This window comes from Syngnathoides biaculeatus, chromosome 3 (assembly GCF_019802595.1).
Source record: "Syngnathoides biaculeatus isolate LvHL_M chromosome 3, ASM1980259v1, whole genome shotgun sequence".
Classification (NCBI taxonomy): Eukaryota; Metazoa; Chordata; class Actinopteri; order Syngnathiformes; family Syngnathidae; genus Syngnathoides; species Syngnathoides biaculeatus.
The window spans coordinates 14928608-14956367 of record NC_084642.1 but is presented as its reverse complement, the minus strand read 5'-3'; the positions used below and the strand labels follow the sequence as shown (position 1 = coordinate 14956367).

The window sequence follows — 27760 nt, the reverse complement described above, 5'->3', positions numbered from 1 at the left end:
TCATGTGTTCAACAGACCGGCAACATGTTTACAAACAACCACGAGTGGTAGCACTTGCGTGCTAGGCTACATAACGTTTTGTTGATGGCTTTGCCAGCTGTATCATGTTAAAAGTACGTGAACATACCTTAAGCTAGCCTTGCATGAAGTACTTTCCTGTCCTGAGCACCGTTGTGTGCTTCTGGTCATTGTCTTGTTGGAAGGTGAACGTTCCACCCAGTCTGAGATCCTGAGCACTCTGGAGAAGGTTTTCATTCAGAATGTTCCTGTACTTGGTCGCGTTCATCTTTCCTACGATTGGAATCTATCAGTCTCTCGGTTGCCACCATCATGCTTCACTGTCGGGACTGTGTTGGACAGGTGTTAATGTTCTATCTTGGTCCCATCAGACCAGAAAATCTCATTTCTCCACATCTTTGAGTCCATCAGGTGTTTCTTTGCAAACTCCATGTGGGCTTTCATATGTCTTCCATTGAGGAGAGTCTTTTGTCAGGGCACTCTGGCTTAATGCCCCGACTGGCAGAGGGCTGCAGTGATGGTTGACGTTCTAGAACTTTCTCTCATCTCCTGACTGCATCTCAAGACACTGTGATCTTTGGGTTCTTTGCATCTTTCACTTAGGCTCTTCTACCCCAATTTTCTCAGTTTGGTCGAACAGCCAGTTTTGGGAAGAGTTTTGATCCTCCCAAACGTCTTCCATTTAAGGATTATCGAGAACACTGGTCTCTTAAGAACTTTATGTACAGCAGAGATGTTTTTGTAACCTCAGCCAGATGTGAGCCTTGCCATAATTTTGTCTCTTTGCTCTTCATGCAGTTCCTTTGACCTCATGATTCTTATTTGCGCTGAAATGCACTGTGACTGGTAAGGTCTTATATAGACAGGTGTGTGCCTTTCCTAATCAAATCCAATCAGTACAATTGAACAGAGCTGAACTCCAGTGAAAGTGTAGGACCGTCTCAAGGATGCACAGAAGAAATGGCCAACACGATATATATATATATATATATATCACAGCAAAACGTCTGAATACTTATGGCAGTGTGATATTTCATTTTTATTTTTTAACAAAGCTGCAAAAATGTCAACTTCTGTCAATATGGGAGTGCTGTGTGTAAATTGAGCGAAAAATGAATTTAAATTTTACTAGATGTCTGAATACTTTCCATACCCACTGTGCGTGTTTTTACTACTAAAGTATTTTATTCTCATTTAATAAGGACCAGACTTCTATCTTTAAACTGCATATATTGGTACTCAGTGTTCGTCTTCGTTTCTTAAATGGTCGGATTCTCAGTTAGCGATTACCATTTTAGGTTAAAAAAAACACTTTCATTCAGCTCATTCATACTTCATGTTATTTTAACACTACACATCAAATAGTCTTAATCACTTACCGATGCTCCTCTATTGTTTTTGGCAATGCTTTTCCACTGGTCCACAGTGCGTCTGTCTACAACAAATGTCTGTGCGGTAAACGTGGACGGTGGCCTAATGGTTCAGGGAGGCGCAAATATGCTTTTATTAATACTTTTTATTGCCTCGATGCTGAAATTTTTGTCAACGAATTTTTGTGGTCGACTTGGCCGAGGCAGCTGAATCTTTTTCTTTTTTTTTTTTTTTCTTTTCCCCTCTTTTTGTCCACAGGCCTAAAACCTCAATGCCAGATTCAGTAAACTAATGCTGGGGAGTGAGCTTGTCAGCTCTTTCAGGGTCCCTGAAGGTGTGAAAACAACCTTTTGAAAGTTTCTGGAGTTTCTCACTGATCACTTTCTTCCATGGTATTAAATTAGGATCCATGCTTTCATTAGCATCTTCACTGATGATTTCAATTCACCTTCTCAAAGAAATTCAGAAACCCTCCCAAATTATATTTGTGAAGCTGCTATCAAATAAGAGGTCTTATGTTAAAATGTAATTTGACTGTTTTTAAAAATATTTTTTGATTTCATTATGACCTCCAAATGATAAATGACTATTTTCAGTTCTTTAAAACCTGTCAAGTGTTTTGAAATTATTGAACATTATAATTTGGAGCATTTTAAGTTTTTTTTTATGCCCCCCCATACCGTTATCATTTTTTTTTAAAGCATTTGAATTGATAGTTATTCTATAATTAATATAAATTAATAAAAAACCAGGAAAATAAGAAATATAATTTGCATAATTTGGAACACAATGTTCAGTCAAGACTGATAACAACATTAAGCCTTTGATGGCTGCCAGCTAAATGTTAATTAACTGACTTCTATATTAAAAGTGATGCACAGCCTTGTCATATTGAGTACTTAAACCTCTTTCCCACAAAGTGCACACTTCTATATCAGTGCCATTTGAGTAAATTTCCTTTGCTGATTATTATTATTATTATTATTTTTTTTTTTAATTAAATTGGAAAATGTCTTATTAATGTTCTGAACTCCTGCCGCTATGTAGTCTAGTATTGAGTCAAATAATCCACCCATATAGTAGAGTTGTGCCATAGCGTGGATGTAGCTGAAACTGTTGTCATGCTTTCAAAATTAAAATGACAATTTTACTCATTGCTATTCAATTAGGTATACATTTTATCTGAATTTACTTTGTAAAGGGTTCCAAAAAATATGTTGAAGAGGTTGCGCCCCATAATGCTGCCAGCTGATTGGTTGTGAGAGAATAATCAGCCCTTTTTTAGGTTATAATGGGAAGAACATAGCGCGTGTACAAAACTGTGTATAATGTTATTTTTATAACCCTCAGTTCAATTGGAGTACTGGTTGTTTCGGTGGTATGCTAAGAGCTAATGCACACTACAGCAGAAATGATGTGTACCGTAGCTGAAAAGTACCAGAGAGAATTGAACAGTTTTGTGGAAATATGGTTCTTGTTTATTGACAGATTACCAGATTTAGTTTGTAGCATTAGTAAAATAACCAAGAAGGCTCCAGTGTTTGATCACAACAGTGATTGGATCAACAATGTTTCATAGTTTTTCAATATTGTTTTGTTGCATTTTCATTAAGCATCAGATTAATTAAGAAAACCTTAAAAATTAATAAGCATATTAAGGGGTAGGGGTATTTAAAACTGTTTCAGCGCAAAGTCATTCAGAGCCACCATTCTGGAAGGTCATGCAGCTGAACAGAACAGTTAAAAAAAAAAAAAAAACATTTTATAGTTAAGTCTCAATCAGTCTTTGAGGTTGCAACATGTTACAATGATGGCATGATGCTGGAGGTCTGGTAGTGATAAACAGTAGAAACATGAAGACGTTATTTTAATATTGGCATCACACAGAAATGGACTTTGCCAATATATCTATCCACATGAATAAAAATCACTTGCAAACAAGTTTGGTGGAAGAATGAATGAATGAAATGTTTTTGTATATTTAACCAACCCGTTCTTTGTCAGTATGTGAGAATGTAGCCCTGCCAAGAGGGTTAGATTGGCTAATGATGGTGTCAGCACATTGCAGTGCTCGGCTCCGCTGCAGGGAGGGTTAGAAAAAAAAAAAAAAGAAGGAAGAGAGGCTGATGAATCTGGAGGCACAGAGGCCTAATGTTTTGAGCCCATGCATTCCAGCTTCTTTTTAATGAGTGCGAGGGAAGCTCTGAAAGTGGAATAAGGCTACGACATGTATATAATTGCCTCTTTATTGAAATTAAAAAAATGAATGAAAATCCAAGTCGCTCACATGACTTTCATGGTTTGTATAAGTTGTCAGACATATATTGATATGATAAGTTAAAAACTAACAAGTAGGATTTTGGGGCCGATCAGCGAGTTTAAAAAAAAAAAAAAACAACCCAATAATTAATTACTGATCCGATCACAAGATGAAGCAATGGGCATTTAAATGTCCTATACATTTAAGTATATCCCTGTGTACTTAAATGTCCAAAAAGTACACATTTACTATAAATAATGTCTCTTTGTTCATCTATGTATGTCAGTGACAGAACAAATGAATGGTCTTCTACTAGATGGCAGTAAGTGCATACAGCAATTAATGTATCTTGTTTTTGTGAACATTTTTGTTTGTTGGAGTGGCATGAGGTTTTTCACTTGTAAAGCTTTGGCTCCAGAAATTTTGGAATTCGCTGCTCTGGTAAAATATTCTGTTCAACAGAACAGCAGCATGTTTGCACACAAATGCGAGCGCTAGCACTAGCTTGCTAGTCTACGTAAGGATTTGTTGCCTGCTTGCGAGCCATATCGTGTTAAAAGTACGTGAACATACCTCAAGCAAGCCTTACACAAACGTCCTTCCCTGTCCTGAGTACCGGTGACCACCGACACAGATCACCCCCCCCCCCTTTTTTTTTTCTCTCTTATATTACAGTCAGCGCATTCCACTCGTGTTGTCATCCCAAAGGTATTGATAGTATCTGGTAGCATTGGAGTTGACCAGATAAAAGCCCACTAATCGTTGGGGAAAAAAAAAAAAAAAAAAAACGGGATGCTGTGGTATCGAAATTCAAGATTTTATTGCTTTAGTCTGACATAATGCAATTGTGAGAGCAAATTTGTCTTGTCGTCTGATCCACGCAGTACATGTCATCTTGTCTCTGTCCCGATGATTTTTTTTATTTATTTATTTTTTTTGTAAATTACTTGGGCCGTCAGATATTTACAGTTCTATGACAAGAATACTCTAGAAAAACAAACTGGAAGGCTAACAGAACAAAACATTACGGGGGTTGAACCTCCTACTGTTTACTTGGGTACAATTTTAATGTTAAGGCCAAGTACTTGTTTACTCCTGTTGTTATGTCGCATGCAGTATCTTGATTAGAATGTTTCATGGCAAAACCATGTTTCTTACCACTGTTAACCCTGCTGACATGGCCCACTTAGTGCCCTCTTCAATGTAATTTTAGATTTTGCGTGCGTGTGTGTGTGAAGATTGTGTCTAATGGTTAGTCGCCCTCCCTCCATCTGCTTTTTCTGTCCATATTTTTTTGTTGCTCGTCAAGGCATCGATGGTAGCACTGGCTTGAGTAGTAGCCATTTTCATTGTTTTGTCTGACACTCTCTCGGTGTTAGTGAAATGTGCTTCAAGCCAAAGTTCCAAATTGAGCTAGATAGAAACATAAGCTACTGTAATTGGTGGCTAAATGTTGTGTGTTTTGTTTTCATGAAAAAGCAATGCACTTTGTTTACCTCTGCCACGATTTTTGGCTGTGTGGTTGAGAAGATGGCATACAAAATATTTTTTTTTTCTAGAATTCTGTATACAGGTCAAGGTGAAAATCATTTTTGATCAATTACTGGTGGGACAATGAGCATGGTCTTATTCTCCTTTTGTGTGTTTGGCAGCTGGAAACTTTTTTCACGAGCATTCCTGCCACTTCCAGGACTGGAATAATAGTCAGTTAATTTTGGTTCACACAGTCGGTTTTTTTTTTTTTTTTTTTTTTTTTTCCTTCCCCCCTCCCCAATTGATAAAGTTGTAAGATTTGAGTATGGCAAAACATTTTTGTGGCAATATGTTGCATTTTCAGCATAACATCACTGTTAATGTTTTGTTGCTGTGGGTTTGCAGTCAGGAAATGCAATTTTTTTCTAGGGGAGACTGGGCAGATGGTAAATGGGAGTGCTGCAGAGAGGTGCATAATACTTCTGTGTGCAGAGAAACAGGATAAAGAAATGCTAGGAAACTTCTAAACTGATGAATGGCCGGTAGTACTTCACCCATATGTTATTGAGTCGCTGCACTTTCATTTACTAGTTGACCTGGAAGTACCTGGCACTACCTGTGTTTACCCAAGATCGTAATATGCAGCCCACAATGAAGGAAAATGCAGAACCAAGGACGCAGTGTGGATATAGTGATGACGAGTTTTATATTATTCTTTTGGAACACCGTAATTGAAAAGCTGTATCCAAATTCTGCCTTCACATAGATAATGTCCAGTTTTGTTTGACTGAGATTCTCCCTGCGCATTTAAAATAAAATGGAAAAAAACATCAAATACCTTTTTTTTTTTTAAAAAAAAAAAAAAAATATATATATATATATATATATATTTATATATGCGCATTATGTCATTTCATTACCATGAAGGCTTATTTCTTTGCACATTTTATGCCCTCTTGGGACGGACACTAATAAGCATCCATATTTTAGTCAGGAGCGAATGTTTATACTGAACTAAAAGATTTATTTTTATCCCCTTTGAAGTAGGCCTGTGCAGCGCTATCAAATGTTACTGATGATCCTTATTTTGTTACAGAAATATCTATAGTTCAGTTTATACTTTCATGGTCAACAACGGCCGCATTGTATCACATGACCTACGCATTGCTCCGCGCAGCACCTCTTCGTAGGTGGGCGTTGCTTGCCGCGAACACGTCAAAAAAAAAAAAAAAGCTGCGCGCAGAAAGCCGCGAAGCTCATCTCTCGTGATTGGCCCTTTTTAGTCACATGCCGTGATGACTTACTCATCGTTCCTCCCGGCTCCACATACCAACTACACTGCTGCCTTCTTAATTGACCCCTCCGTGGATATTGTGCAATCCGCGTCACTGACCAATCAGAGGCCAGAGATCTGCATAGACCAAAGCCCGTTTTTGCTCCCGCCATTTTCTCTGACAACATTGAATGGTCCAGTATAGGTTTAGTTAGCGTTTTATCGCGTATTTGGGTTATTTAACAAAAAATATGGTTAAGAGGTGTAGTCACGGACTTTGTAATAGTGACGACAGGTATCCTGAAAGGCTAGTTGGTGGAGTTCGATTCGTACCCTTTCCAAAACCGAAGACCCAGTACGAAAAATGCCTTCGATGGATCAAACTTTGTGGAAGACCGCATCATCAACTAAATCCATCTAATATCAACCGGAACACATATCTTTGCACGAAGGTATGCCCTATATTTGATTTTTAATACACGTCTCGTATAAATAGGGTTAGGAATGAGACGTTCTCCGCTATCATAAAACTGCTACGTGTGAACGATTGACACACCTATTCTTTGTTGAGCGATATTTAGCGATGATCGGACAGCACAAACGTATTGATTTCTTGCTGGCTCGCGGCCGAAGCTTAACCAGACTGTGTTTGCACGTAGATATGCCCTAAATTTGATTTTTAATCCACGTCTCGTATAAATGAATGAGACGTTCATCGCTAGCATAACACTGCTCCGTGTGAACGATTGACACACTTATTCTTTGTTGAGCGATATTTAGCGATGATCGGACTGCACAAACATGTTGATTTCTTGCTGGCTCGCGGCCAGAAGCTTAACCAGACTGTTTGCACGAAGATATGCCCTAAATTTGATTTTTAATCCACGTCTCGTATAAATGAATGAGACGTTCTCCGCTCGCATAACATTGCTACGTGTGAATGATTGAATGAAATCAGAAGCATGGCGTCTCTCTCAGTTAAGAATGTATTGTATTTAGAATCTATAATATTTTGTTGATTTGTATGATATCAAAAGCATGTAGTCTGTCTCAGTTCAGAATGTATTGTATTTGCCATTTTTACTGTTTGTCTTACGTCAGCGCACGTGGCGTGACGTCACTTCAGGGGGCGTGGTTAAGTGCCCTGTACGGAGGGGTCAATTGATTTTGCAGCATAATTAAACGTATCATCTGTCCATTTGTTCAAGCAGACACGCATTCGTGGTCGGCGTTTTTGCTTTGTTCCTTGTTCTGGAAAGAATGTAAAAATGGAGACCGGAAATGACCAAAATGTGCTGAGGAAACGCCACGCTGTTTCGTTCTAGCCATTAACAGCTGCAGTTACACCTCTGACTTTGAGAGGTTCTGGAGCACTTTTTCAAAACTGCATGCGGGAGTTGCACTATAAAGGCAAATTACGTGCGGGAGAGACGCAGCGATGTCAGCGCAGTCGCCGCACGTCCGAAGATAAAGAGGCCCTTGGCCACACTTCTGACAAGTATCGTTATCACAAAGGGAGAAGCAGAAGTAATTAACAAGAGAGACCGTTAAGCCATGCTAATTCCTAAGATACGTTGTCAACATACACCAAAATAATTGCTGTGCTCTGGTCACATAGTCAAGAAATCAACCTTGAACAGCAAATACCAGGCAAATTAATAAATATCAAGAGAGAAAATACAAGCCCCGATTCCAACGAAGTTGGGACATTGTATAAAATTAAACTAAAAAAATGAATATAATTCAAATCCTTTTCAACCTTTATTCAATTAACCATACTACTTTGTGGTGTAAAATCCAAATTAAACATTGTGTTGCTTTAAATATAGGTTGAAAGGAATTTGCAAATCTTAGCATTCTGTCAACACTAGTCTGCCTCACAGTTCTGAGGATCCGGGTTTAAATCCGACCTCGCCTTTGTGAAGTTTGCATTTTTGCCTCATGTCTGGGTGGATTTTCTGATGGTACTCCAGTTTCCTCCCACATCCCCGAAACATGCATTGTAGTTTAATTGAAGACTCTAAACTAATTGCCTTTAGGTGTGAGTGTGAATAAGATGTCTATGTGCCCAGTTCAAAGTGAATCCTGCATCTTGCACAGAGTCAGCTGACCTTGACTCTAGTGAGCAAATCCAGTGCAAAAAATGGATGGATGGACAACATCTCAATTCCATTGGAATTTGCGTTTGTAATCCACAGCCTGTCAGCCACACATAATTGCATTTGTCACCTGAGAACTGAGGCATGTAAGGTTAAAAGCTCATTATTATTAATGAATATAATATACGTACAACAGTTAACAATTAATTGATAAATTAATCAATGAATATTTTGATAATGATTTAGAGACCAATTATCCAAATTCTTGTAATTTCCGCCTCCCAACAGTAATTATTTTCAAATTTCTGTAGTTGCCAATAAAAGCAGACTAATCTGTCTAATCAAAATAACACAATTGCAAGCCTCTACTTTTACTTTGGAAAATAATTATCAATATTTTTGCCCATTTTCTTTCATGTTGTGGACCAAACTGAATCACAATGTGTGCATTTTCTGAAATGTTAGTTTGAACGAATGTCTTGTTTTTGAATAGGAATGGAAATGTTTTAAATTTTATCAGATTCATTCATCAATACAGAAAAATAGAATATATTAAAAGAAAAAGTAATCAATGGATTAATTCTTAAAATAATTTTACGTTGCAAATTGCATGCAGCACAGTTGTGGATGAAGTACACTGCACAAAATAGAAATCTAAACTATTGATCATGCATAAACTAGCCACTCGTATTGTTTAATATTATTAATCTGTTTGCAAAATAGTGCTGATTTAATTTTTTAGTTTTAACATTTTATTAAATCTGATTTAATTCTTGCTTTTTTTAATTACCCTTGAAAAATATCTAATTTAAAAGCTTATAAAATCCATACAGATATTTTTGACAATGGCACGTCATATACTTTGATCCAGGCTACGATTATGCGATGACAACCATAGGTTAATTATGTTGTGCACTCAAACAAACACAGAATTCTTTTCATCTATTGCATAATGTACTGCAGTAACTGTCCTGCAGTAATGTTTTTGACAAAAGGTGTAAATAGTGACAAATTTTTACCACTTGTACTGAAGATGGATGGATGGATGAATGGATGGGTGGATGTGGAAGAAAATTTCTACAAATTGGCAGCTCTGTCTGTTGCTTTTAATTTGTGGTTGGAGTTATTTTGTACCGAAAGGAGTTTGTTCATTTATTTATTTTTAATGTAATTAGTGCGGCTTTATATGGTATTAGGCGTTATTTTTATCTTTGTTGCAGCTCGTTCAATTGTGCACATGTAGCTTATGTTGTGTCCAGTAAAGGTCTTTGAACGCATCACAATGACTCGCACTCCAGCCTGGTGGTGACAGGTGATAAGTGGTTAATTGTGATTTGTGTAGAAGAAAAAATAGAGCAACCGAAGCAACAATCCCCCCCCCCTCCTTCCTTTCACTGCAGCCATGTTTTTGTGAGGCTCTGCTTTGTGCTGTCTCTCCCCCCCCCTCATGCTCTCTCACCCTCCCTTGCTCAGTTTTTTTCATTCTTTCTTTTTTCTCTCCCCTCCCCCTCTTTTCAGCACCCCTCTCTCATTCGTTTCTCCCCTACACTCGCTCCATTTCCATCATGTCACCCTCCTCTCCCACACTGCACTCCTTCCAGAATCTCTCTCCCTCTTTCTTTTTTTGGGTTCGTTTTTCTCCTTCCTCTCCATCCTCCCTTCCCCCACTGCTGCCTCTCTTCCTCCACCCTCCCACCCCTGTTCTCTTTATCTCCTCCCCCTTCAAAATCCCTCTTTCATTCCATGCAATCATCTGTTCCCTCCCTCTCTTCCCCTTCTTCCTCTATTGTGCCCCCATTTTGTCCTCTGCAGCTTTCCTTGTTCTCTCTTTCCTCCATGTTCTCTCCTGTTGTTGATTCCACCTTCATCACTACAGTGTGTGACAATTAAAATACAAACTTTGAAAATTGTAGACTCAAGCACAGTGTGTTGGTTTGGTTTGTGCATATTTGTCTCCTTATTTAACCCTCCAGTCACCTGCTCTATGATCAGATCCGCCATGCACTCAACAAGTGGCTAAAGCACACCCCAATTAAATGTACAGTATGAAAATCAGACTTTATCCAGTGTTTTAAAAGTGCTTTGAATCCATAATTGGGTACATTTGCCAAAAGATATTGTGATATGTTTCGTGCAAAGAAAAATTCCGAGTTGACAAATCTCGGTGCATTTTGCTCATTTGATTTTTTTCAAAAAGTAATATAAGAATACAAGTAGAATAGGAGCTATTTCTGCTCTTTAAATGCAATTTTATTCGTTGACCTCACAGTTCTAAGGTCCCGGGTGCGATCCCGGTCCCACCTCTGTGTAGTTTGCATGTTCTCCCCGTGCCTGCGTGAGTTTTCTCCGGGCACTCCGGTTTCCTCCCACATCCCAAAAACATGTAACATTAATTGGACACTCTAAATTGCCCCTAGGTATGATTGTGTTGTTTTTTTTGTTTTTGTTTTGTTTTTTTAATCTCAATGTGCCCTCCGATTGGCTGGCAACCAGTTCAGGATGTACGCCGCATGCTGCCCATTGACAGCACTCCTCGCGAGCCTTGTGAGGATAAGTGGGTAAGAAAATGGATGGATTCTGATCTTGATTTGTATTGTCTTATGTGTACATAATTTTGTGATCACGTTCTCACAAGAATGTGGCGCACATGCACTCAAATATAAGCACGATAATGTTATTCCCACTTGGCTATTTTTAATCCACATCACTTCACAAGCGTCACTTCACAAGCTGCTTGTATGTGTAAAAACCCTGTGGCAACACACTCTCCAAAAATGACAATTAATGCCACATCACACTCATGTTAGATTTTTTGCAAAAAACACGACTTATAATTTTCATACTGTATCTCTGACACTGCCTAATTTAATTGTCAGGCACATTTTCTACTTGATAAAACCATATATATTAAAACGCATGACCTCAAATAGACGTCCTTTATTTGCCGCCTCACTGGCCATTTTTCAAAGAAGTACAGCAGTTTAGGTTATAGCATAGTACCAGCGTCATAGTTTATTTACTGTCGGTAATTGTTTTGGTGCTATTTATGTGGTGTACATTAAAATGTGCTTCACAATTTCTTAACAACACTTCATATCTCAAAGTGTAAAAATGGGAGGATTCCTGGTGGGTGGGAAATATTCTTCAATTCAAGGTTACTGAATTGAAGTGTATGAATTGTGCAACATAAATAAATTTGCTTTGCTTTGCTTCCAAAAGTTATTGTCCAAAAATGCTGGTAAGAAAAGAGTTAGTTTGAGGTGTTCAGTTGAAGGGATTGGCGAGCCATCGGTTGTGTAAACGTTGTGGCTTTCTTTCTATGAGCGGAATCAGGAATGTGACATGAACATGGCCCGCCAGCAAGGACATAGTGTGGTCATAATGTCTGCTGTACAGAGAGATGTTCAAATCACATCGCAAACCTCAGAATCAGTTCTGGGAGACCTGATTTTAAATTTCATTACAAAGTGAGTCAGTTCCAGGCTCAATTATTAACTGCACTGGCTATGTTTCAAGGAATATTTTAAAGGAGACATATTTACTGTATTTTCCGCACTATAAGGCGCACCTAAAAGCCTTTAATTGTCTCAAAAGCCGACAGTGTGCTTTATAATCCGGTGCGCCTTAGATATGAATCGATATTGAGGCTTTAGCTGAGCTCCATCTAATGGATGCATAACATAACACCAGCCTCCACTGTATTGTCTATTCTATGCGCCTTATAATGCGGCGCGCTTTATATAAAAAAAAAGTTTTAAAATCGGCTATTCATTGAAGGTACGCCTTATACAGTGCGGCTTATAGTGTGGAAAATGCGGTATTTTTTATCCATGTTAGTAACTTTATAGAGGTCTAACTAGTCAAATGCAGGACCATTACCATGCTCACACAATTGATAAGTGGGATTAACTATTGTACAATAATACTACGGAACTTGTCGTGTGATGAATGTAGTTTGTAGGGACGTTGAGCAGGGAGGCTCAATGAAGGCAGTTGACATTGTGAAGTATGCTTATCATTACTGAATTTCAAATTGGGTTAACTGATGTTAAAAGTGAAAGATAAAAACAATGTGGGTGTTCACCCTGAACTCATTTGAGAGATTTATGCATGTGCCTCGGCGAGGAGTCTCTTCACATCAAACCCTCGAGTTGATCTAACTCTTGAGCCAAAATTTACTCCGTGGCTCTGCCTTTCACACATCGTACACTAAAAGAGGACTTTGTAGCAACTTTTTGCCCTTTCCCTTGGTATTCGGCAATCAAATAAATTGATGACGCCAGTGTCTGGTGTGATGCACAAAGTACTTTCCGTTTCAATTACTTTGAACATAACAGTATAGGAGAAGTCAGTATCAGGTGTTAAACTTCACAATAGGTTCCTGGCTTTCTGTTGTCATCCTATCTCTTTTGCACCTTTCGAAACTGGGAAGTTTGTGGGTTAAGCGTTCCCCACAGAACAATAATCTATTCACGGTGGCGGGTACCCCCCGCCCCTCAAAAGAAAGAAAAGTTAAAATTTGGCTTTTTAAGGATTACGTCTCTTTTAATGGATGCTAATAATAAAATACATTTCTATGTGCCCTGCGATTGGCTGGCAACCAGTTCAGGGTGTATCCTGCCTCCTGCCTCATGATAGTGGAATAGGCTCCAGCACTGCCGCGACTCTTGTGAGGATAGGTGGCTCAGAAAATAGATGGATGAATAAAAACGAATTATTGAGCTCAAACACCAAATGGCATAAAAAAAAATTCAATAAAAAATAAGTAAATTTGGTAGCTTGTATTACTACCCATAAGTTAATGCAAACTAATATAAAACTCCAAATAAAGGAAACTTCAATGGAAATAAAATGGCTTTCTTAGAGTAAATAAGAACTAAGTTTTGTAACAAATCACAAGACCTCATGTTACATTTTCTTACATAGTTTGCACTCTCCACTAGAACACTGAGTTTTACATGGCTTCCTGGAAAGATTTTGCAAAGCTTTTTCAAAATTGATGTCCACTGGATTGTGTCCATTGACATATTTTGAAGCAGGAGGCCAGGTATTCTCCTTGTCAGCGATTTTTTTGGAAGCTAGTTTTCGCCGAAGGATTAATTGAAAAGATAACTGTTAAAACTGCACCCATAAATGCAAGTTTGAAAGATTGTTGTAAACATTAAAGTGATTATGAGGATTATTAAAATGTTGTTACCCTGATCATTATGCTTTTTACTTGTGGTGATACGCTGCCCGTTCTAAGTTGTTCTGTAAACCTGTGCTCAACACAACAAAGCCCCCCTTCCTGGTCCATTCTGAGCTGTAGGCTTCTCACAGATTCTCACACAACATCCCTAAAATATAGCAACAATAAAATTACAAAATGACCAAAAAAATTATTAACAACTGAAGATATACAGTAATGCAGCGAAAAAAATTTACTGAGCTGTGTCACAGACAGCCATAACTTAAACTGAGGCATTTTTTTGGCCGTTCTGGGTTAAATAGTGTATTTGTATGTTTGTTTGAAAATAAAAATAAAATAAATTGGGGCCAGCATTGTGTTAAATTGTAAGGCTCACCTGTTTCTGAAGTAGCAGACTCTGCAGCAGGTTAGTGTGTGTCCTCAGAATGATTTGTTTGAAATAATTTTCAATATTCACCCGTGTGAATGAGGTGTCATTCCCGTCAACTAACGAGCGGAACCATTCCGTGCAATATGACCATAACGAGAGTTACTGTCTATTCCCAAATTTAACGTCCAGCTATTGTCAACAGAGAGACAGAGTCATATACCAAATTTGACTTTCTGGATCTGTTTGATGACATTTATACTGAGTTATTGTGTCATAGTATGACTTGTTTACCTTATTGTTCTTTCTTTAGTCGGTTTGTGCCCCTCGCTAATTGCGCTGGAAGCCCGCTTCGTCTTGAGCCTCTTCTTCTCTGGCAGACCAAGCTGCACGTCTTGGCTGACGCGAGGCATACCACCACCACCTTGCATTACATACTTCTGAAGAATGTCTGCTAGAAGAGGCAATATTTTCATTCAGATTTGTGAGAACACCACCGAGAATTCTTTAAAAAATTCAAGGTAACATTAAATATTACCATAAAACTGAAACTAACTTGAGACTTAGCGCATCTAAATTGATGAAATAAATACTGTAGCCTCTCGACTGAGGTGGACGACTAGCTAACTGGTATGGTTAGCATGGTCATTTATTTTTCCCTGTTCTGTTGTTACTTTACAAAGTTGAGAAGAGCAGAGAAGTAGGTACTCATTTACTGGAAAAAAAAAAAAGTGATTTTACTGTTGCCCTACATTTGTATTTTATGTTAGTCTATTATTATTACTAATCTACCCACCAGAGCACACTTAATGGAAAAGTTATTTCCACAAACATTTAGAAAATAATACCTTTTAGAGTTGTAATTTCAATATTATGACACTGCGATTACTTTTGCTCCTCTTTATCATAAACTCAGAATCTGATCATGGCGTTTGCCTTTTAGCCATCGTTGTTGCTCTTGTAATGTCACATTAGTCACATTGTCCTGAGCAGACAGGATTGAGAGGCACTTTGCACAATACGATTGCTACATTATGTAATTTGTTTCGGTGGTTGTCATCACACTATTCTACACAACTGCAAATTACATCTATAATAATAATAATAATAACAGCAATTATACGTATACCTAGTGTGTTTTTCCCTGTGAGATTAACAGTTTATCTGAAATGTTTTGCCGTGGTCTAGCTTTCTTTCTTCACTAGGAAGATAAACATGACCTGCTTGGCCTACAGTTGTCACAAATTAGCTGTTTTGACACCTTTTTCTCCCATCTCTGCCTTATTTGGCTGATGATTGACGATCAGAAATTAGGTGTAATGCCAGGAAGCTCCCCTTTCTTATTTTTTTCTCTTTTGCTTCTACCACATCCTCCTCCCCTCCTCCCATCTCTTCCTCTCCCCTCCCTCTCTTTCCTCTCCTTCATCCTTCATTTGCTCCTACACGTCAGTCACCTGACACCATCTTTCGTTCTCCCGTTTGTCTGCGTCCTCCCAACACATTTCTAGACTGATACATGATGGATACTTGCAATGCAGTGAATGCACTCTAGCAAGTATCTGTGAGGCATCAATGGTGCATCTCTCTCTTTTTTTTTTCTCTCCTTTTTGTTTGGTTGGTTGGTTTTTAAACACGGCTGGTTCGTATGTTTGGCCGGGATGGAGGGAGGTAGGTCGATACAGGTCCCGCCTCCCTTCCGTCGTGCCGTATAAATAGCAAGTGAGCCTCATCTCACTCAGCACTCTCGCTCTCAGGGATGAGGTCCTTAAAGCACCTGAAGCCTCACAGCAGGAGGAGTGTGGTGAGTTAATGCTGACTTCATTAATGGCTGCTGTTCTTTACTGAGGTACTTTCAAAGTTCATTCCAGTTGGTCCTCAAGGACGGCTTTCATGCACTATGCTTGTTGTCTTTGTCATTCTTCCTCTTCTCTTGTCTCTGTACATATCTTTCTTCCTCCTGTAGCATGGCACTCATCTTCCTCTTCTCTCTATTTCTCTCTCTCTCTGCCCTTCCCCCTTCTCCTTATCTCTCTTCCTCTACTCTTTTTCTCTCCGCTTCCTTCTTTCTTCAATGCTGTTTTGGTTATGTTTTTTCATTGTTTTTATCTTAATCTCCCTTCCTGCCCTCGTGTGCCGTGTTTGTTGATTAGTTTAGCTCAGTGGGTTATCTAATCCCCCTCAACATACATACATAGTACCAATGGTGAACATGCTGGATCAGAGATGGTTTCTCAGTTGGAAGCCTGTTTGAGGACTAGACAGTGTCTATAGATGAGAATGTCTTGGCATGTTTTGCTGCAATGAGAAATATCTACTGTATCCATCTCTTCTATCATTTACTTGAATGAGTCCTTCATTATTGTCACCTCTACCAAGTACAACACCTCCGATAGGATTACAACAAGAGCAAGCATTCTTCGTGTTTACATTCTTGCAACCAATAAGAGAAGAGCAAAATGTCCTATAGCAGTGAACTTTTGGAAAGAAGTGGGGTACACCCTGTGCTGTCAGTTGTCACCAGTCGGTATGACAGATAACCATTCAGAGTCACATTCACTCCTTTGAGGAATAATTTAGTCTTTGATAAATCTAGCCTTTTTAAAAAAGGGTACTGGAGTGCGTGTTCTAACTACAGGGTGATCACACTCCTCAGCCTCCCTGGTAAGGTCTGTTCATGGGTGCTGGACAGGAGGGTCTGTTGGGAAGTTGAATCTCAGATTCAGAAGGAGCAGTGTGCTTTTCATCCTTGTTTGGAACAGTGGAACACGTCTTCACCCTCAGGAGGGTCTTCAAGGTTGCATGTGTTTTGTCTACTTGGAGAAAGTGTTCGACCGTGTCCTTCTGGGAGTTCTGTGGGCGGTGCTTCGGGAGTATGCGGTACCAAACACATCGATCCGAGCGGTTCAATCTATATTACCAGGAGTAAATCAGACTCATTTCTGGTGAGGGTTGGACTCTACCAAAGACTCTTTGACCCTTTGTCAAAAATTATGTTAAAAACTTTTACGGATCAAATGTCTTTGCGCAGCTGAGATGTAGAGGGGGTCTGGTTTGGTGGCCTCAGTGTTGCATCTCTGCTTTTTGGAGATGATGTGGTTCTGAGGGCTTTATCAGGTTGTGATCTCAGACTCTCACTAGAATGGTTCCCAGGCGAGTGTGAAGCAGCTGGGCTGAGATTCAGCACCTCCAAATCTGAGACCATGGTCCTAAGTCGGAAATGGGTGGCATACCTTCCTCCCCCAGTGGAGGATTTCATGAATCTTGGTCTTGTTCACAAGTAAGAACAATGGAAGAGGAGATTGACTGGTGCATTGGTGCAACGCCTGCAGCAATGTGAACTTTGTATCGTCCATTGTGGTAAAGAAGGAGCTAAGACAAAGCTCTCTATTTAACGGGTTGATCTACGTTCCTACCCTCACCTATGGTCTCGAGCTGTGGGTCGTGACCGAAAGAACAAGATCCCGGATACAAGCGGCCAAAATTAGTTTTCTCTGCAGAGTGTCCAGGCTCTCAGGTCATCCGGGAGGATCTCAGAGTAAATGCTCCCCCTCTACATTGATAGGGGACAGATGAGGTGGATGAAGCATCTATTCGGATGCCTCTTGGACGTCTCCCTGGTGAGCTACTCCGGGGTTGTCTCACTGGGAGGAGATCCCGGAGATGTCCCTGGACACGGTGGATAGACTACATCTCTCTGCTTGCCCAGGAACAACTCAGGATCCCCTTGGAAGAGCTGGAAGAAATGGTTGTGGAGAGGCAAGTCTGGGTTTCCATGCTAAACGTACTGTTCAAGTAACTGTCAGATGTTACACATATGTGACATACAACATACTTGGAACGGCATTCCTTTCAGACCTGTGGTGCAATGATAGACTATATTGTTGAGAACGAAAGTTTCTTTCAGCTTGTCCCTTTCAGGGTCGCCACAGCATGTCGTCTCAGATGAAACGCACATATATGTTTGGCACAATTTTTACGCCGGATGCCCTTCCTGACGCAACCCTTCTCGGGGAGTGAAAGCCCCAGTGGGATACGAACCCACAACCCCTGGTTTACCAAACCAGTGCTCTAACCACTGAGCTACGAGGCCTGAGAACAAATGAATAAAATACAAATAAACTGGTCTAAAATATGGACAATGTGCCTTATATTTCCCGTGACCCCGATCTTGGGGAGAACATGCAAACTCCACACAGGAAGGCTAAGATTCAAACCTGAAACCTCAGAACTGTGAGGCAGATGTGCTAACCACTTGTTCGGCAAACAAAACTCAATTTTGTGTAGAACTCTAAACACATGCAGATGGCGCAGGTTTCATTCTTTCTCTGTGCCCCAAAACCCAGGCACTGGTGGCTCCGAGCCTGGTTAATCTTTATCGATGGTAATGCAACAGTAATAATATAATTACTATAAATATTTGTATTTCTAAGACACGAGTATAAAATAATCAAATGAAAAACAGCAACACAAAAAATGTCACTGGTGTAGTGGGACCCTTGCCCAACTTCAGTGAAATCAGCATAAGTTCAATTAGAGGTTGTTCCAGACTTGACTACTCCACAATTGTTTAGCGCGTGACTTTGACAAGCCGCTAACCACAGTGTTTGCTCTGGCTCCTCCAGCAACAGATGTGCGCTGAAATTAGTCAATCACATCCCAATTCATTTAAATTGTCTTTTTCAGAATGTGCAGCTTTAGTAGGTGGGGGAAAAAATCCCAGCTCAAACAGGATTTTGAACTATTTTTGTGGGTGAAACTGGAAAGAAAATTATTCCATCGCACACGAAGAGGTCCCTGATTATTTGCAAACACTGCAAATTCCCACCATGCGGGGGGTGCTGTTATGGTGGACCCAGAACCAGGACAAGTTGACTCTTACGGCCGTAACACCAATTGTTTCGTATACTGGGCGAGAAAAAATTCTGTGTCCGACATTACTCACCACTACGGCACGTTGTCTAGCCACTGTCAAAAAGAGAGGAAAAAGAAGTTGCTTGGGGTGTGCTATTTTGACAAATTCTAGAAATTAATTTCTATAGATTAGCAGCTCTACACCAGCTCCCCGCGACACTGAACAGGTTACACATCATAGACTGTGGATTGATGGGCGCTTTTAGGCAAAAAATATAAGCACAAAAATTGTCATGACTGAGTATTTGTGTCTACTTTGTCTCTAGGAGGAGGCGAGCCGGCGCCTGGGTAGATGTGAGCCCAAGGTAATGGCCAGGCTGGTGGACACAGGCACACAAACAGATCCAGTGGTTGTGCTGTCCTTGGCCCAGGCCGCCGTGCTAGGTCTCATCTCGCAGAATGAAGTCTTTGGCGCAACCATCGCACCCAACGGCTTCTACACCGGTGAGCCCAAAGAGTCACCCGCGCAACCAGTAGACGGAGTGGACTACGAGTACGCAGACCAACTTATCGGCGCAAACGGAGATTACCTTGGGGATAATTTAGCGGAGGACGGACAGATGCAACCGAGCTGCAGTCAGAGAAGGTGGCAGCAGGGGCCACCTCAACACCCTGATGTTAAAATGGTGGTACCCGATCGCCATCCCCTCCAAGGCGGTGACGGGACAGTGTCCCACATCAAAGGGGAAGTGGTGAACTCTGTCATGACCTCATGTGTTCACATGCTAAACAATATGGCTCCCAGGGGTGGGTTGGTTCAAGTGGACCCGGCCACCCTGAGAGGAACCAACAAGAACTGTTCGGAGTGTGAGCGGGAGACCTCCAACCAGCAGCAACCCAGCGCCCACGTCCACCCTCCTCCTCCCACCCAGGTGGCACACCGAGGTGTGGAGCACAGAGGTCTGCAAGGTCAGCGTCCCATGGGGGGCCACAGTCGAGCCGTTAGCGAGGCTGATGAGGAGGTAGATCACCAGGGCAACAACGTTATGAAGTCCAACCAGCAAGATGAAGCCATCAGCAGCTACTTCCAGACCAGCGAAGTCGGGAGCTACGACTCGGGGGAAATGTCCATGGGGGGCGAGTACGAAGAAGGCAGCCAGAACATGATGTGGACGGACGGTAACGGCAGCGGAGGTGGGCAACACCAGCAGCCTCAGCCTCCGCAACCCCCCCGGCGACACGGCGGACGCAGGGTGGACCGCCTGGACATCAACATCCAGATCGACGAGTCATACTGCGTTGACGTGGGCGACGGTTTGAAGCGCTGGAAGTGCCGCATGTGCGACAAGTCGTACACGTCTAAATACAATCTGGTCACGCACATCCTGGGCCACAATGGCATCAAGCCTCATGCCTGCCCCCACTGCGGCAAGCTCTTCAAGCAGCCCAGCCACCTCCAGACCCACTTGCTGACCCACCAGGGCACACGGCCGCACAAGTGCACCGTTTGCAAGAAGGGCTTCACGCAGACCAGCCACCTGAAGCGCCACATGCTGCAGCACACCGACGTCAAGCCGTACAGCTGCCGCTTTTGCCGCCGCGGTTTTGCCTACCCCAGTGAGCTGCGAGCGCACGAGGTCAAGCACGAGCGCGGCCGCTGCCACGTGTGCTCGCAGTGCGGCCTGGAGTTCCCCACTTACGCCCACCTCAAGCGCCACCAGACTAGCCACCAGGGGCCCCACACCTTCCAGTGCACCGAGTGCAACAAGTCTTTTGCCTACCGCAGTCAGCTCCAGAACCACCTGCTGAAGCACCAGAGTCCCAGACCTTACACCTGCTCCCAATGCGGCTTGGAGTTTGTGCAGCTGCACCACCTTCGTCAGCACTCGCTAACACATAAGGTACCCTCATTTGTGTCTGTGTGTGTCAGTCCTTTGTATACCTGCCTCTAAAAAGCAGCAAAGTGCTGTTTGAATCTGCTATCTGTACGTGATATGGACACAGCCCTGATGCACAGAGTCTGTGACGCATCTTAATTTTTAGTTTTCACATTGTGGGTTTACGGAGGTATTTTCCACCCAGCCTTCACATTGAACTGAAAAGCTCGAGATCATGTTCGTTGATAATACTTTCATTCACAGTGAAAGATAATTAAAAATAGAGAAGGGGAATAACCACACATAAGATTAACAAATTATCAACTATTTCTGCTTTTAGCGGACAAACTGACTTAAATCAGCATTTTGCATCTATGCAATGGCGATCGGGGGCGGCACGGTGGATCAACTGGTAAAGCGTCGGCCTCACAGTTCTGAGGACCCGTGTTCAATCCCGGCCCTGCCTGTGTGGAGTTTGCATGTTCTCCCCGTGCCTGCGTGGGTTTTCTCCGGGCACTCTGGTTTCCTCCCACATCCCAAAAACATGCAACGTTAATTGGACACTCTAAATTGCCCCAACGTGTGATTGTGAGTGCGACTCTTTGTCTCTATGTGCCCTGCGATTGGCTGGCAACCAGTTCAGGGTGTACCCCGCCTCCTGCCCATTGACAGCTGGGATAGGCTCTTTTAATCAACTTTTGTTTTAAGATTAGGGTTAGGTTATAACGTATGTTAGCTCCCTCTATGTAGAAAAAGGGGGACTATGAGAGCAAGGGATTTCCCAGTAAGCGTCTACTGCATACCCAGATTCCCCTGTTAGTAATTTATGCACATTCATCACAAGGAGACTTTTCAGCACGGGGGAGCGCTCAGACCGTCACACCGGGGCTGCACCCATGAGGCTCAGCCGGGTACAGCCCGAAAGGGTAACATGGGTCCCCCTTCCCATGGTATCACCACCTGTGAGAGGGGCCATAGGGGTCGGGTGCGATGGGAGCTGGGCGGTAGCCAATGGTGCTAGATTCATTGAAGCCTATAAATTTGCCTATAGGTGGGAATGTGACTGCGGCTGGTTGGTTATATATGCCCTCCGATAGGCGGACCACCAGTTCAGGGTGTACCCTACCTCTCACCCACAGTTAGCTGGGCTAGGCTGCAGCACACCTGCAACCGTAGGCTGCTCCGTACCAGGATATGCGATAGGGAAAATGGATGGATGGAAGTTTAAGCTTGGTTTCATTAGACCATAACACATTTCCTAAAATGCATGGCAGACATTTCAGATTTTCTTTGTAAGTGCAGACCTCTGTCTTGCCACTGTTCCCTGTAGCTCAGACATGGAAACCTGCCAGAAATGCCTGCAGCTCCCTCAATGATGCTGATGGCCTCTTCGAAGCTTCCCAGACCACTTTTCTTATTGTCTTTTCACGTGTGCTCCCTCTGGTGGGCAAAGTTGGCAACATCCCACTATCGGTTTAGGATTAACTCTGGAGCCATTGGCAGGTTTATGTTTTTGTAAAACTAACAGACCCCATTTTTGTGTAATTTGGCTAAAGTTTTATTAATAAAAAATACTTGAAAATTACAATTAGGCTCGTATTATAATATAACATAATATATAACTAATAGCTATCCAGAGCATTGCACCATTCAACACCACAGAAAAAGTAAAATATTACAGAATAATTTTCAATTCGTTAATATACTAAAAAAATGCAATTGTTTTGATAGATAAATACATATAAAATCTAAAATCACTCTACATTAATTTTCTCCATTTATGGCACTGACAAACAAAAAGATCACTGTGTGACGCAACCCCATTATACGCCAGCTGGAGCCACGTCACTAGTTGTAGCGAAGTATCGATATTTTGTCTGAAATGTTGATGCCGCTGATACCAGAAGATCGATTCTCAAAATTAAACATTGATCCTTCAGTCATTTGAGGGACTGTATTTTCAGTATCACATCAGAATTGAGATCGATGGTCTGGATCATTAGCTGACACACGCAAGGAGCACATAGCAGCAAAATTTCTGTGCAGTAAAAGGCTAAATCTATTTGCAGCATCCAGAATGTAATTGTGGTAACCCATCATGAATAAATGTGTTAATCATCACATGTTATATTAAAATAGTCACAAAGCTAGTTGTGAGGATCAACCACCATTTGACTTTTTGTCTTTGTCAGAGCATGTTTATCTCGCATTTGTTTATACTTGTAGTTATTAGCTCATTATTTAAACCGTGCATGTTACATCTCACATGCGATATTTTTTTGGTGGGGGGGGGTCTTTGCAGGGCATGAAAGGGCACAAGTGTGAGGTGTGCTCCCGCGAGTTCACACTGTCTGCCAATCTCAAGCGACACATGCTTATCCACAACAGCGTGCGGCCCTTCCAGTGTCACGTGTGCTTCAAGAGCTTCATCCAGAAGCAGACGCTCAAAACGCACATGATCGTACACCTGCCCGTCAAGCCCTTTAAATGCAAGGTCGGGGAATCGGCCCAGCACAGTGACACACAAACACAGTATTTCAGAAAAACACATGGTATCAGTTTTTTTGTTTCGTTTTCAGGTGTGTGGCAAGTCATTCAACAGAATGTACAACCTGCTGGGCCACATGCATCTGCACGCTGGCAGTAAACCCTTCAAGTGTCCCTACTGCACCAGCAAGTTCAATCTGAAGGGCAACCTAAGTAGGCACATGAAGGTCAAGCATGGCATGGATGTGTCACCTGAAGGACAAGGTGAGTGACGCTTTGCCTGATTTAATAACTTCAACTAGTCAACGTCCGATGATGATCATAGCTTGAAGTTGACCAATAGTTAATCGTGGTTTGGTCTTAAAAACACAGACTCCTCACACAAGTCAACTGTTGGTCAATTGGCGCATCAAACTAGGAGCGATCCCTTAAAGCATTTGAAAATATTTATTAAAAAATGAAACCGGTAGCACAGTCACTTCTAAAATATGCAAGTCTCTCCTCAAATATAACAAAGGTACAAGTGCTATGAACACCCATCTGAAAGTTACACGCTAATGCTAGTTCTCACGTGGCAGCACGGTGGATCAGCTGGTAAAGCGTTTGCCTCACATTTCTGAGGTCCCGGGTTCAATCCCGGCCCCGCCTGTGTGGAGTTTGCATGTTCTCCCCCACGCCTGCGTGGGTTTTCTCCGGGCACTCCGGTTTCCTCCCACATCCCAAAAACATGTAACATCAATTGGACACTCTAAATTGCCCCTCGGTGTGATTGTGAGTGTGGCTGTCCGTCTCGATGTGCCCTGCGATTGGCTGGCAACCAGTTCTGGTTGTATCCTGCCTCCTACCCAGCTGGGATAGGCTCCATCATTTCTCGCGACCCCTGTGAGGATAAGCAGCTACGAAAATGGATGGATAGTTCTCACGTCAACCCTTTAACAAACCGCCTGCCGTAACAAACTATTGTAACGTCAACTAAAATGACAAAACAAAGACTAGCAATGGTTGATCAAAAACTTATTTTTTTGTAGAAATAAACAATTAATGATTCCGAGAACTCGTTTTACTCAAGCTTTCTTCCTGTCCCATTCTCCAATTTGCCAAGTCACATTCAGACAACTTCACCTTACACACATTCATCTCTCAAAACTCTTGCAACAACCCACATAACACAAATCCATTACTGTAGAGCATTCCTTCCCCCTGTAATTTTTAAAATTATGTAGCCTATAAAAAAAAAGGGGTCTCAGAAGCAACAGTTTTTTTTTCCTCCCATTGAAAATGTGTGGCGCATTATGAAGCGTAAAATACGCCGGAGACCCCGGACGTTTGAACAGCTAAATGTGTACACCAAGCAAAAATGGGGAATGGATTTCACCTACAAAGCTTCAACAATTAGAACATGTTTTGCGAATCTTTGTTTTCTGTTTTTGTGTAACACATTGTCCCAACTTCATTGGAATTTGGATTTTTAAAAGCATAAAACTAGAACTACTATTCAACGATTGCCCAAAACAGCATGTAGAAAAAATGCTACTGACATCACAATAAGTATTTTCCTATATTGTATAATTGAAATGTGTTTGTTCTCCTCTCTTATACATCAGTGCTTCCTGAAATGGAGAGCCAGGCAGAATACGAAGGCCAGAACTTCAACTTCACGTCGGCGGACAACATGGACAATAGCGGTTCGCAGAACCTCACCAAGCTGACCACAGCCAACATGGACGACATGGAGGAGTACTACAACTTTGGCAAGGACACCAACACCTACACCACACCCTGAGTGGACACAAGGGTGTGTGTGTGGGGGGGGGAGGGGGAGACCAACCCGGCTTTGACTTTGAACTCCTCATTTTTGGGATGCCACTGACTTAAGCCTTGTATGTTGTGTTTGGATTTAAAAAAAAAAAAAAAAAAAAGGGGGGGGGGGAGTTCCACATCCATCAGTAACATTTGATGTGAAAACTTGTTTGGACCGAAACGGCTATGTACTCACTCTATATAGTGTATATATAAATACCGTGTTTAATACATAGTCACCGCGTATTCTGAGGTTTGAACACACTTAACATGAGAGCTGTTATGTGCACTTCCCTCAATGCATTTCCACCTCGACTTCCAGGAAGTATTTCTTGGCACTTGGAACTGAAAGGACCCAATTGGATATATTCGCCGTGCTCCGAAGGTTCCTCGACCTCATCTTCTTCTGCCAGGCCCAGGTACCAAAATAAAAGCCGCAGTGGTCTTCCCTATTTAATTAGTCCCTGCAGTCAAAATCTGGAAACGGGGCTCTTTTTTCTTGAAAGCACTTACCCACCCACCCCTGCTTTTTTTTTTTTTTTTTTTTTTTTTTTTTTTTTTTTTGGGGGGGGGGGGGGTGTTCACCTGTTACATCTACCCCTCTTAGATCCCCCCACCCCCCAACTCTTACTTTTGAGTGGTCCGGGAATCTTTGTGGTGTATCTTTCAGCACCCCTCACCTTTCTCCACCACTCAGATTTTCACCCCCAAAATGTTTCTATGCGGCTTGGATTAACATGAATAATTACTTTTTTTTTTTTCTTTTTTTTTTTTAAATGCGCAAACATGATGCGAAGACCTTGTTGAAAGTTTTATTTTATTCTATTTTTTCCTGTTTGAACAAGGGTGCGATTCAGTGGGCTTGTGAAAAGGAGATTGTAAAAAGCCCCGGAAATATGATTTATTTTACTGTAAATTTTGCTCAACTGCCGTTTGGAGCCATTCTGGGGGGGGGGGGGGTTCAGATACCTGTTTTTACTTTACTTTCTGTTCAATTCAAGAAGACACATTTGATTGAAAAACTCCTAAAGTGTAGATTGTGTACATGTTTGGGGAAAAAAAAATGTTACAAGTGGACTGAGGAAGGTCCTGCTTATATTGCAAATTCTGTCGTGGGGAGGTGGGCTCCCCCTGTCCTGCCATGCAGGACAGTCAGTCTTGATATGCGTACTCAACCACGGCAACGGTCGACTAGTTCAGTGATTCCCAACCTTTACTGAGCCATGACACCCATTTTATGTGAGGAAAATATGACGATCTTGTCTCAGTTTACTTATGTACTTTGTGAAATCTGGGCCTGTTCGGGTAGGGGGGGGAAAGCTGATGGTGTTAAATCGCAGGAAGTTGTGACTTATCCTGTTGTACAATATGGTCAAAATATTTTGCCTAAAAATTCTGCACACAGTGCAGGTGTGCCTTTTGCCATCTAATGGAAGAGCTTTGAATTTTGAAATTTTCCGCCTGATATTTATGTTAGCCGCATAGAAAAATGAACAAAGATCTATTTGTAAATTGCAATCATTTTCAGACACTTAAAGTGAACTTAAATTTCTTCAAAACTTCTGATCGGTCATGACACACGAAGGTGCCACGCCACTGCGGTTGGGACTCACTGGATTAGTTGAGGAACTAATATGTCATGGAAAGTGACCATGGATTATTTAATAATAATAAAAAAATCTCTAGTTTAAATGACCTGCATGTCATTTATTTGGAATCTTTCTTTTGAAAGACAGAGCCTGAAAATAAAATCAATGCATTTTTTTAAAAAATGAGATGAAAGTTGTAATTTTACAAGTGGTCATATGAAAGTGAAAATCAAACCACTCTACATTAATTTTCGGACTAATTTTATGGTAATTTTACAGAAATTAAATTACAGTATTACAATGACGGTGTCTTTTTACAGGACATAAAAAGTTGTAATTTTAAGATAGTGTAACTAGAAATGCAGTTAACTAATTCAGGGGAAAAAATAAAACTAAAATTTTACAACAAATGACAAAACAGGTAAACCTGCCATTATTTTCTGAGACGTCATTGCGATAAAGAATTGTAGCAGTTATGAGATATCAAAATTGAAAAAAACGTGCAATGAGAAAATGATTTTTATGAAAAAGGTCAATCATATATCATAGCAACCTTATAAGTCACATTTTTACAAGTTCTAGAAACAATATAATAGGAAATTGTCACATCAGTATAAACACTTGAATGTGACTGAAATCATCTCTTGTTGGCTTTGTTCAACCAGTGATAAATTATTAAGGTATTTACAGATATGAGATGATTAATCCTACATAGCAAATCTATCGAGACTGAAGCCGCTTGTCGCTAACTTCGGTCAATGCGGGAATGGACCTTTCCAACCTGTCAATCACTCGTACAATAATAGCCAATCAGATAGATGCGTTGTCTTAACCCCAGGCCTGACACGCCCTTGTCGCCATGTTGTCTCACAAGCAATGCTGGTTGTCAGTAGCGTGCGCTTGGAAAAGTTAAATGTTAAGAAGAAATTGGTCCTCTGAGGTGCTTGGGGAACGTGCAATTCTGATGAAAGATATCCTGCTAGATTACAAGGGGGCCGCTTGATTCATTTTTCAAGGCCTAAAACACAGTTGACGAAGTGTCTACGATGGATTAAGGCTCGCGGAAGAGCGCACGTACAACTAAATGTGGACAATATCAACAAACAC

At 41.3% G+C, this 27760-nt stretch overlaps 1 protein-coding gene across 6 annotated transcripts in view; it reads left to right on the top strand.

Moving 5' to 3' along the window:
* znf710b (zinc finger protein 710b) overlaps positions 1–26756 on the top strand; it is a 32029-nt gene extending 5273 nt beyond the window's left edge. For 2 of the 6 annotated variants that reach the window (XM_061814495.1, XM_061814498.1), the window contains exons 2-6: positions 19227–20801; positions 23080–23271; positions 23357–23528; positions 24869–25015; positions 25387–26756. In XM_061814495.1, the coding sequence (XP_061670479.1) occupies positions 19227–20801; positions 23080–23271; positions 23357–23528; positions 24869–25015; positions 25387–25805 (2505 nt within the window). In that variant the 3' untranslated portion in view covers positions 25806–26756. Of the gene's footprint in view, positions 1–10937; positions 11053–15803; positions 15851–19226; positions 20802–23079; positions 23272–23356; positions 23529–24868 lie in introns of those variants that run through there. The other 4 variants (XM_061814497.1, XM_061814496.1, XM_061814501.1 and 1 more) reach the window with 4 other exon arrangements.
* Positions 26757–27760: the final 1004 nt, after the last annotated feature.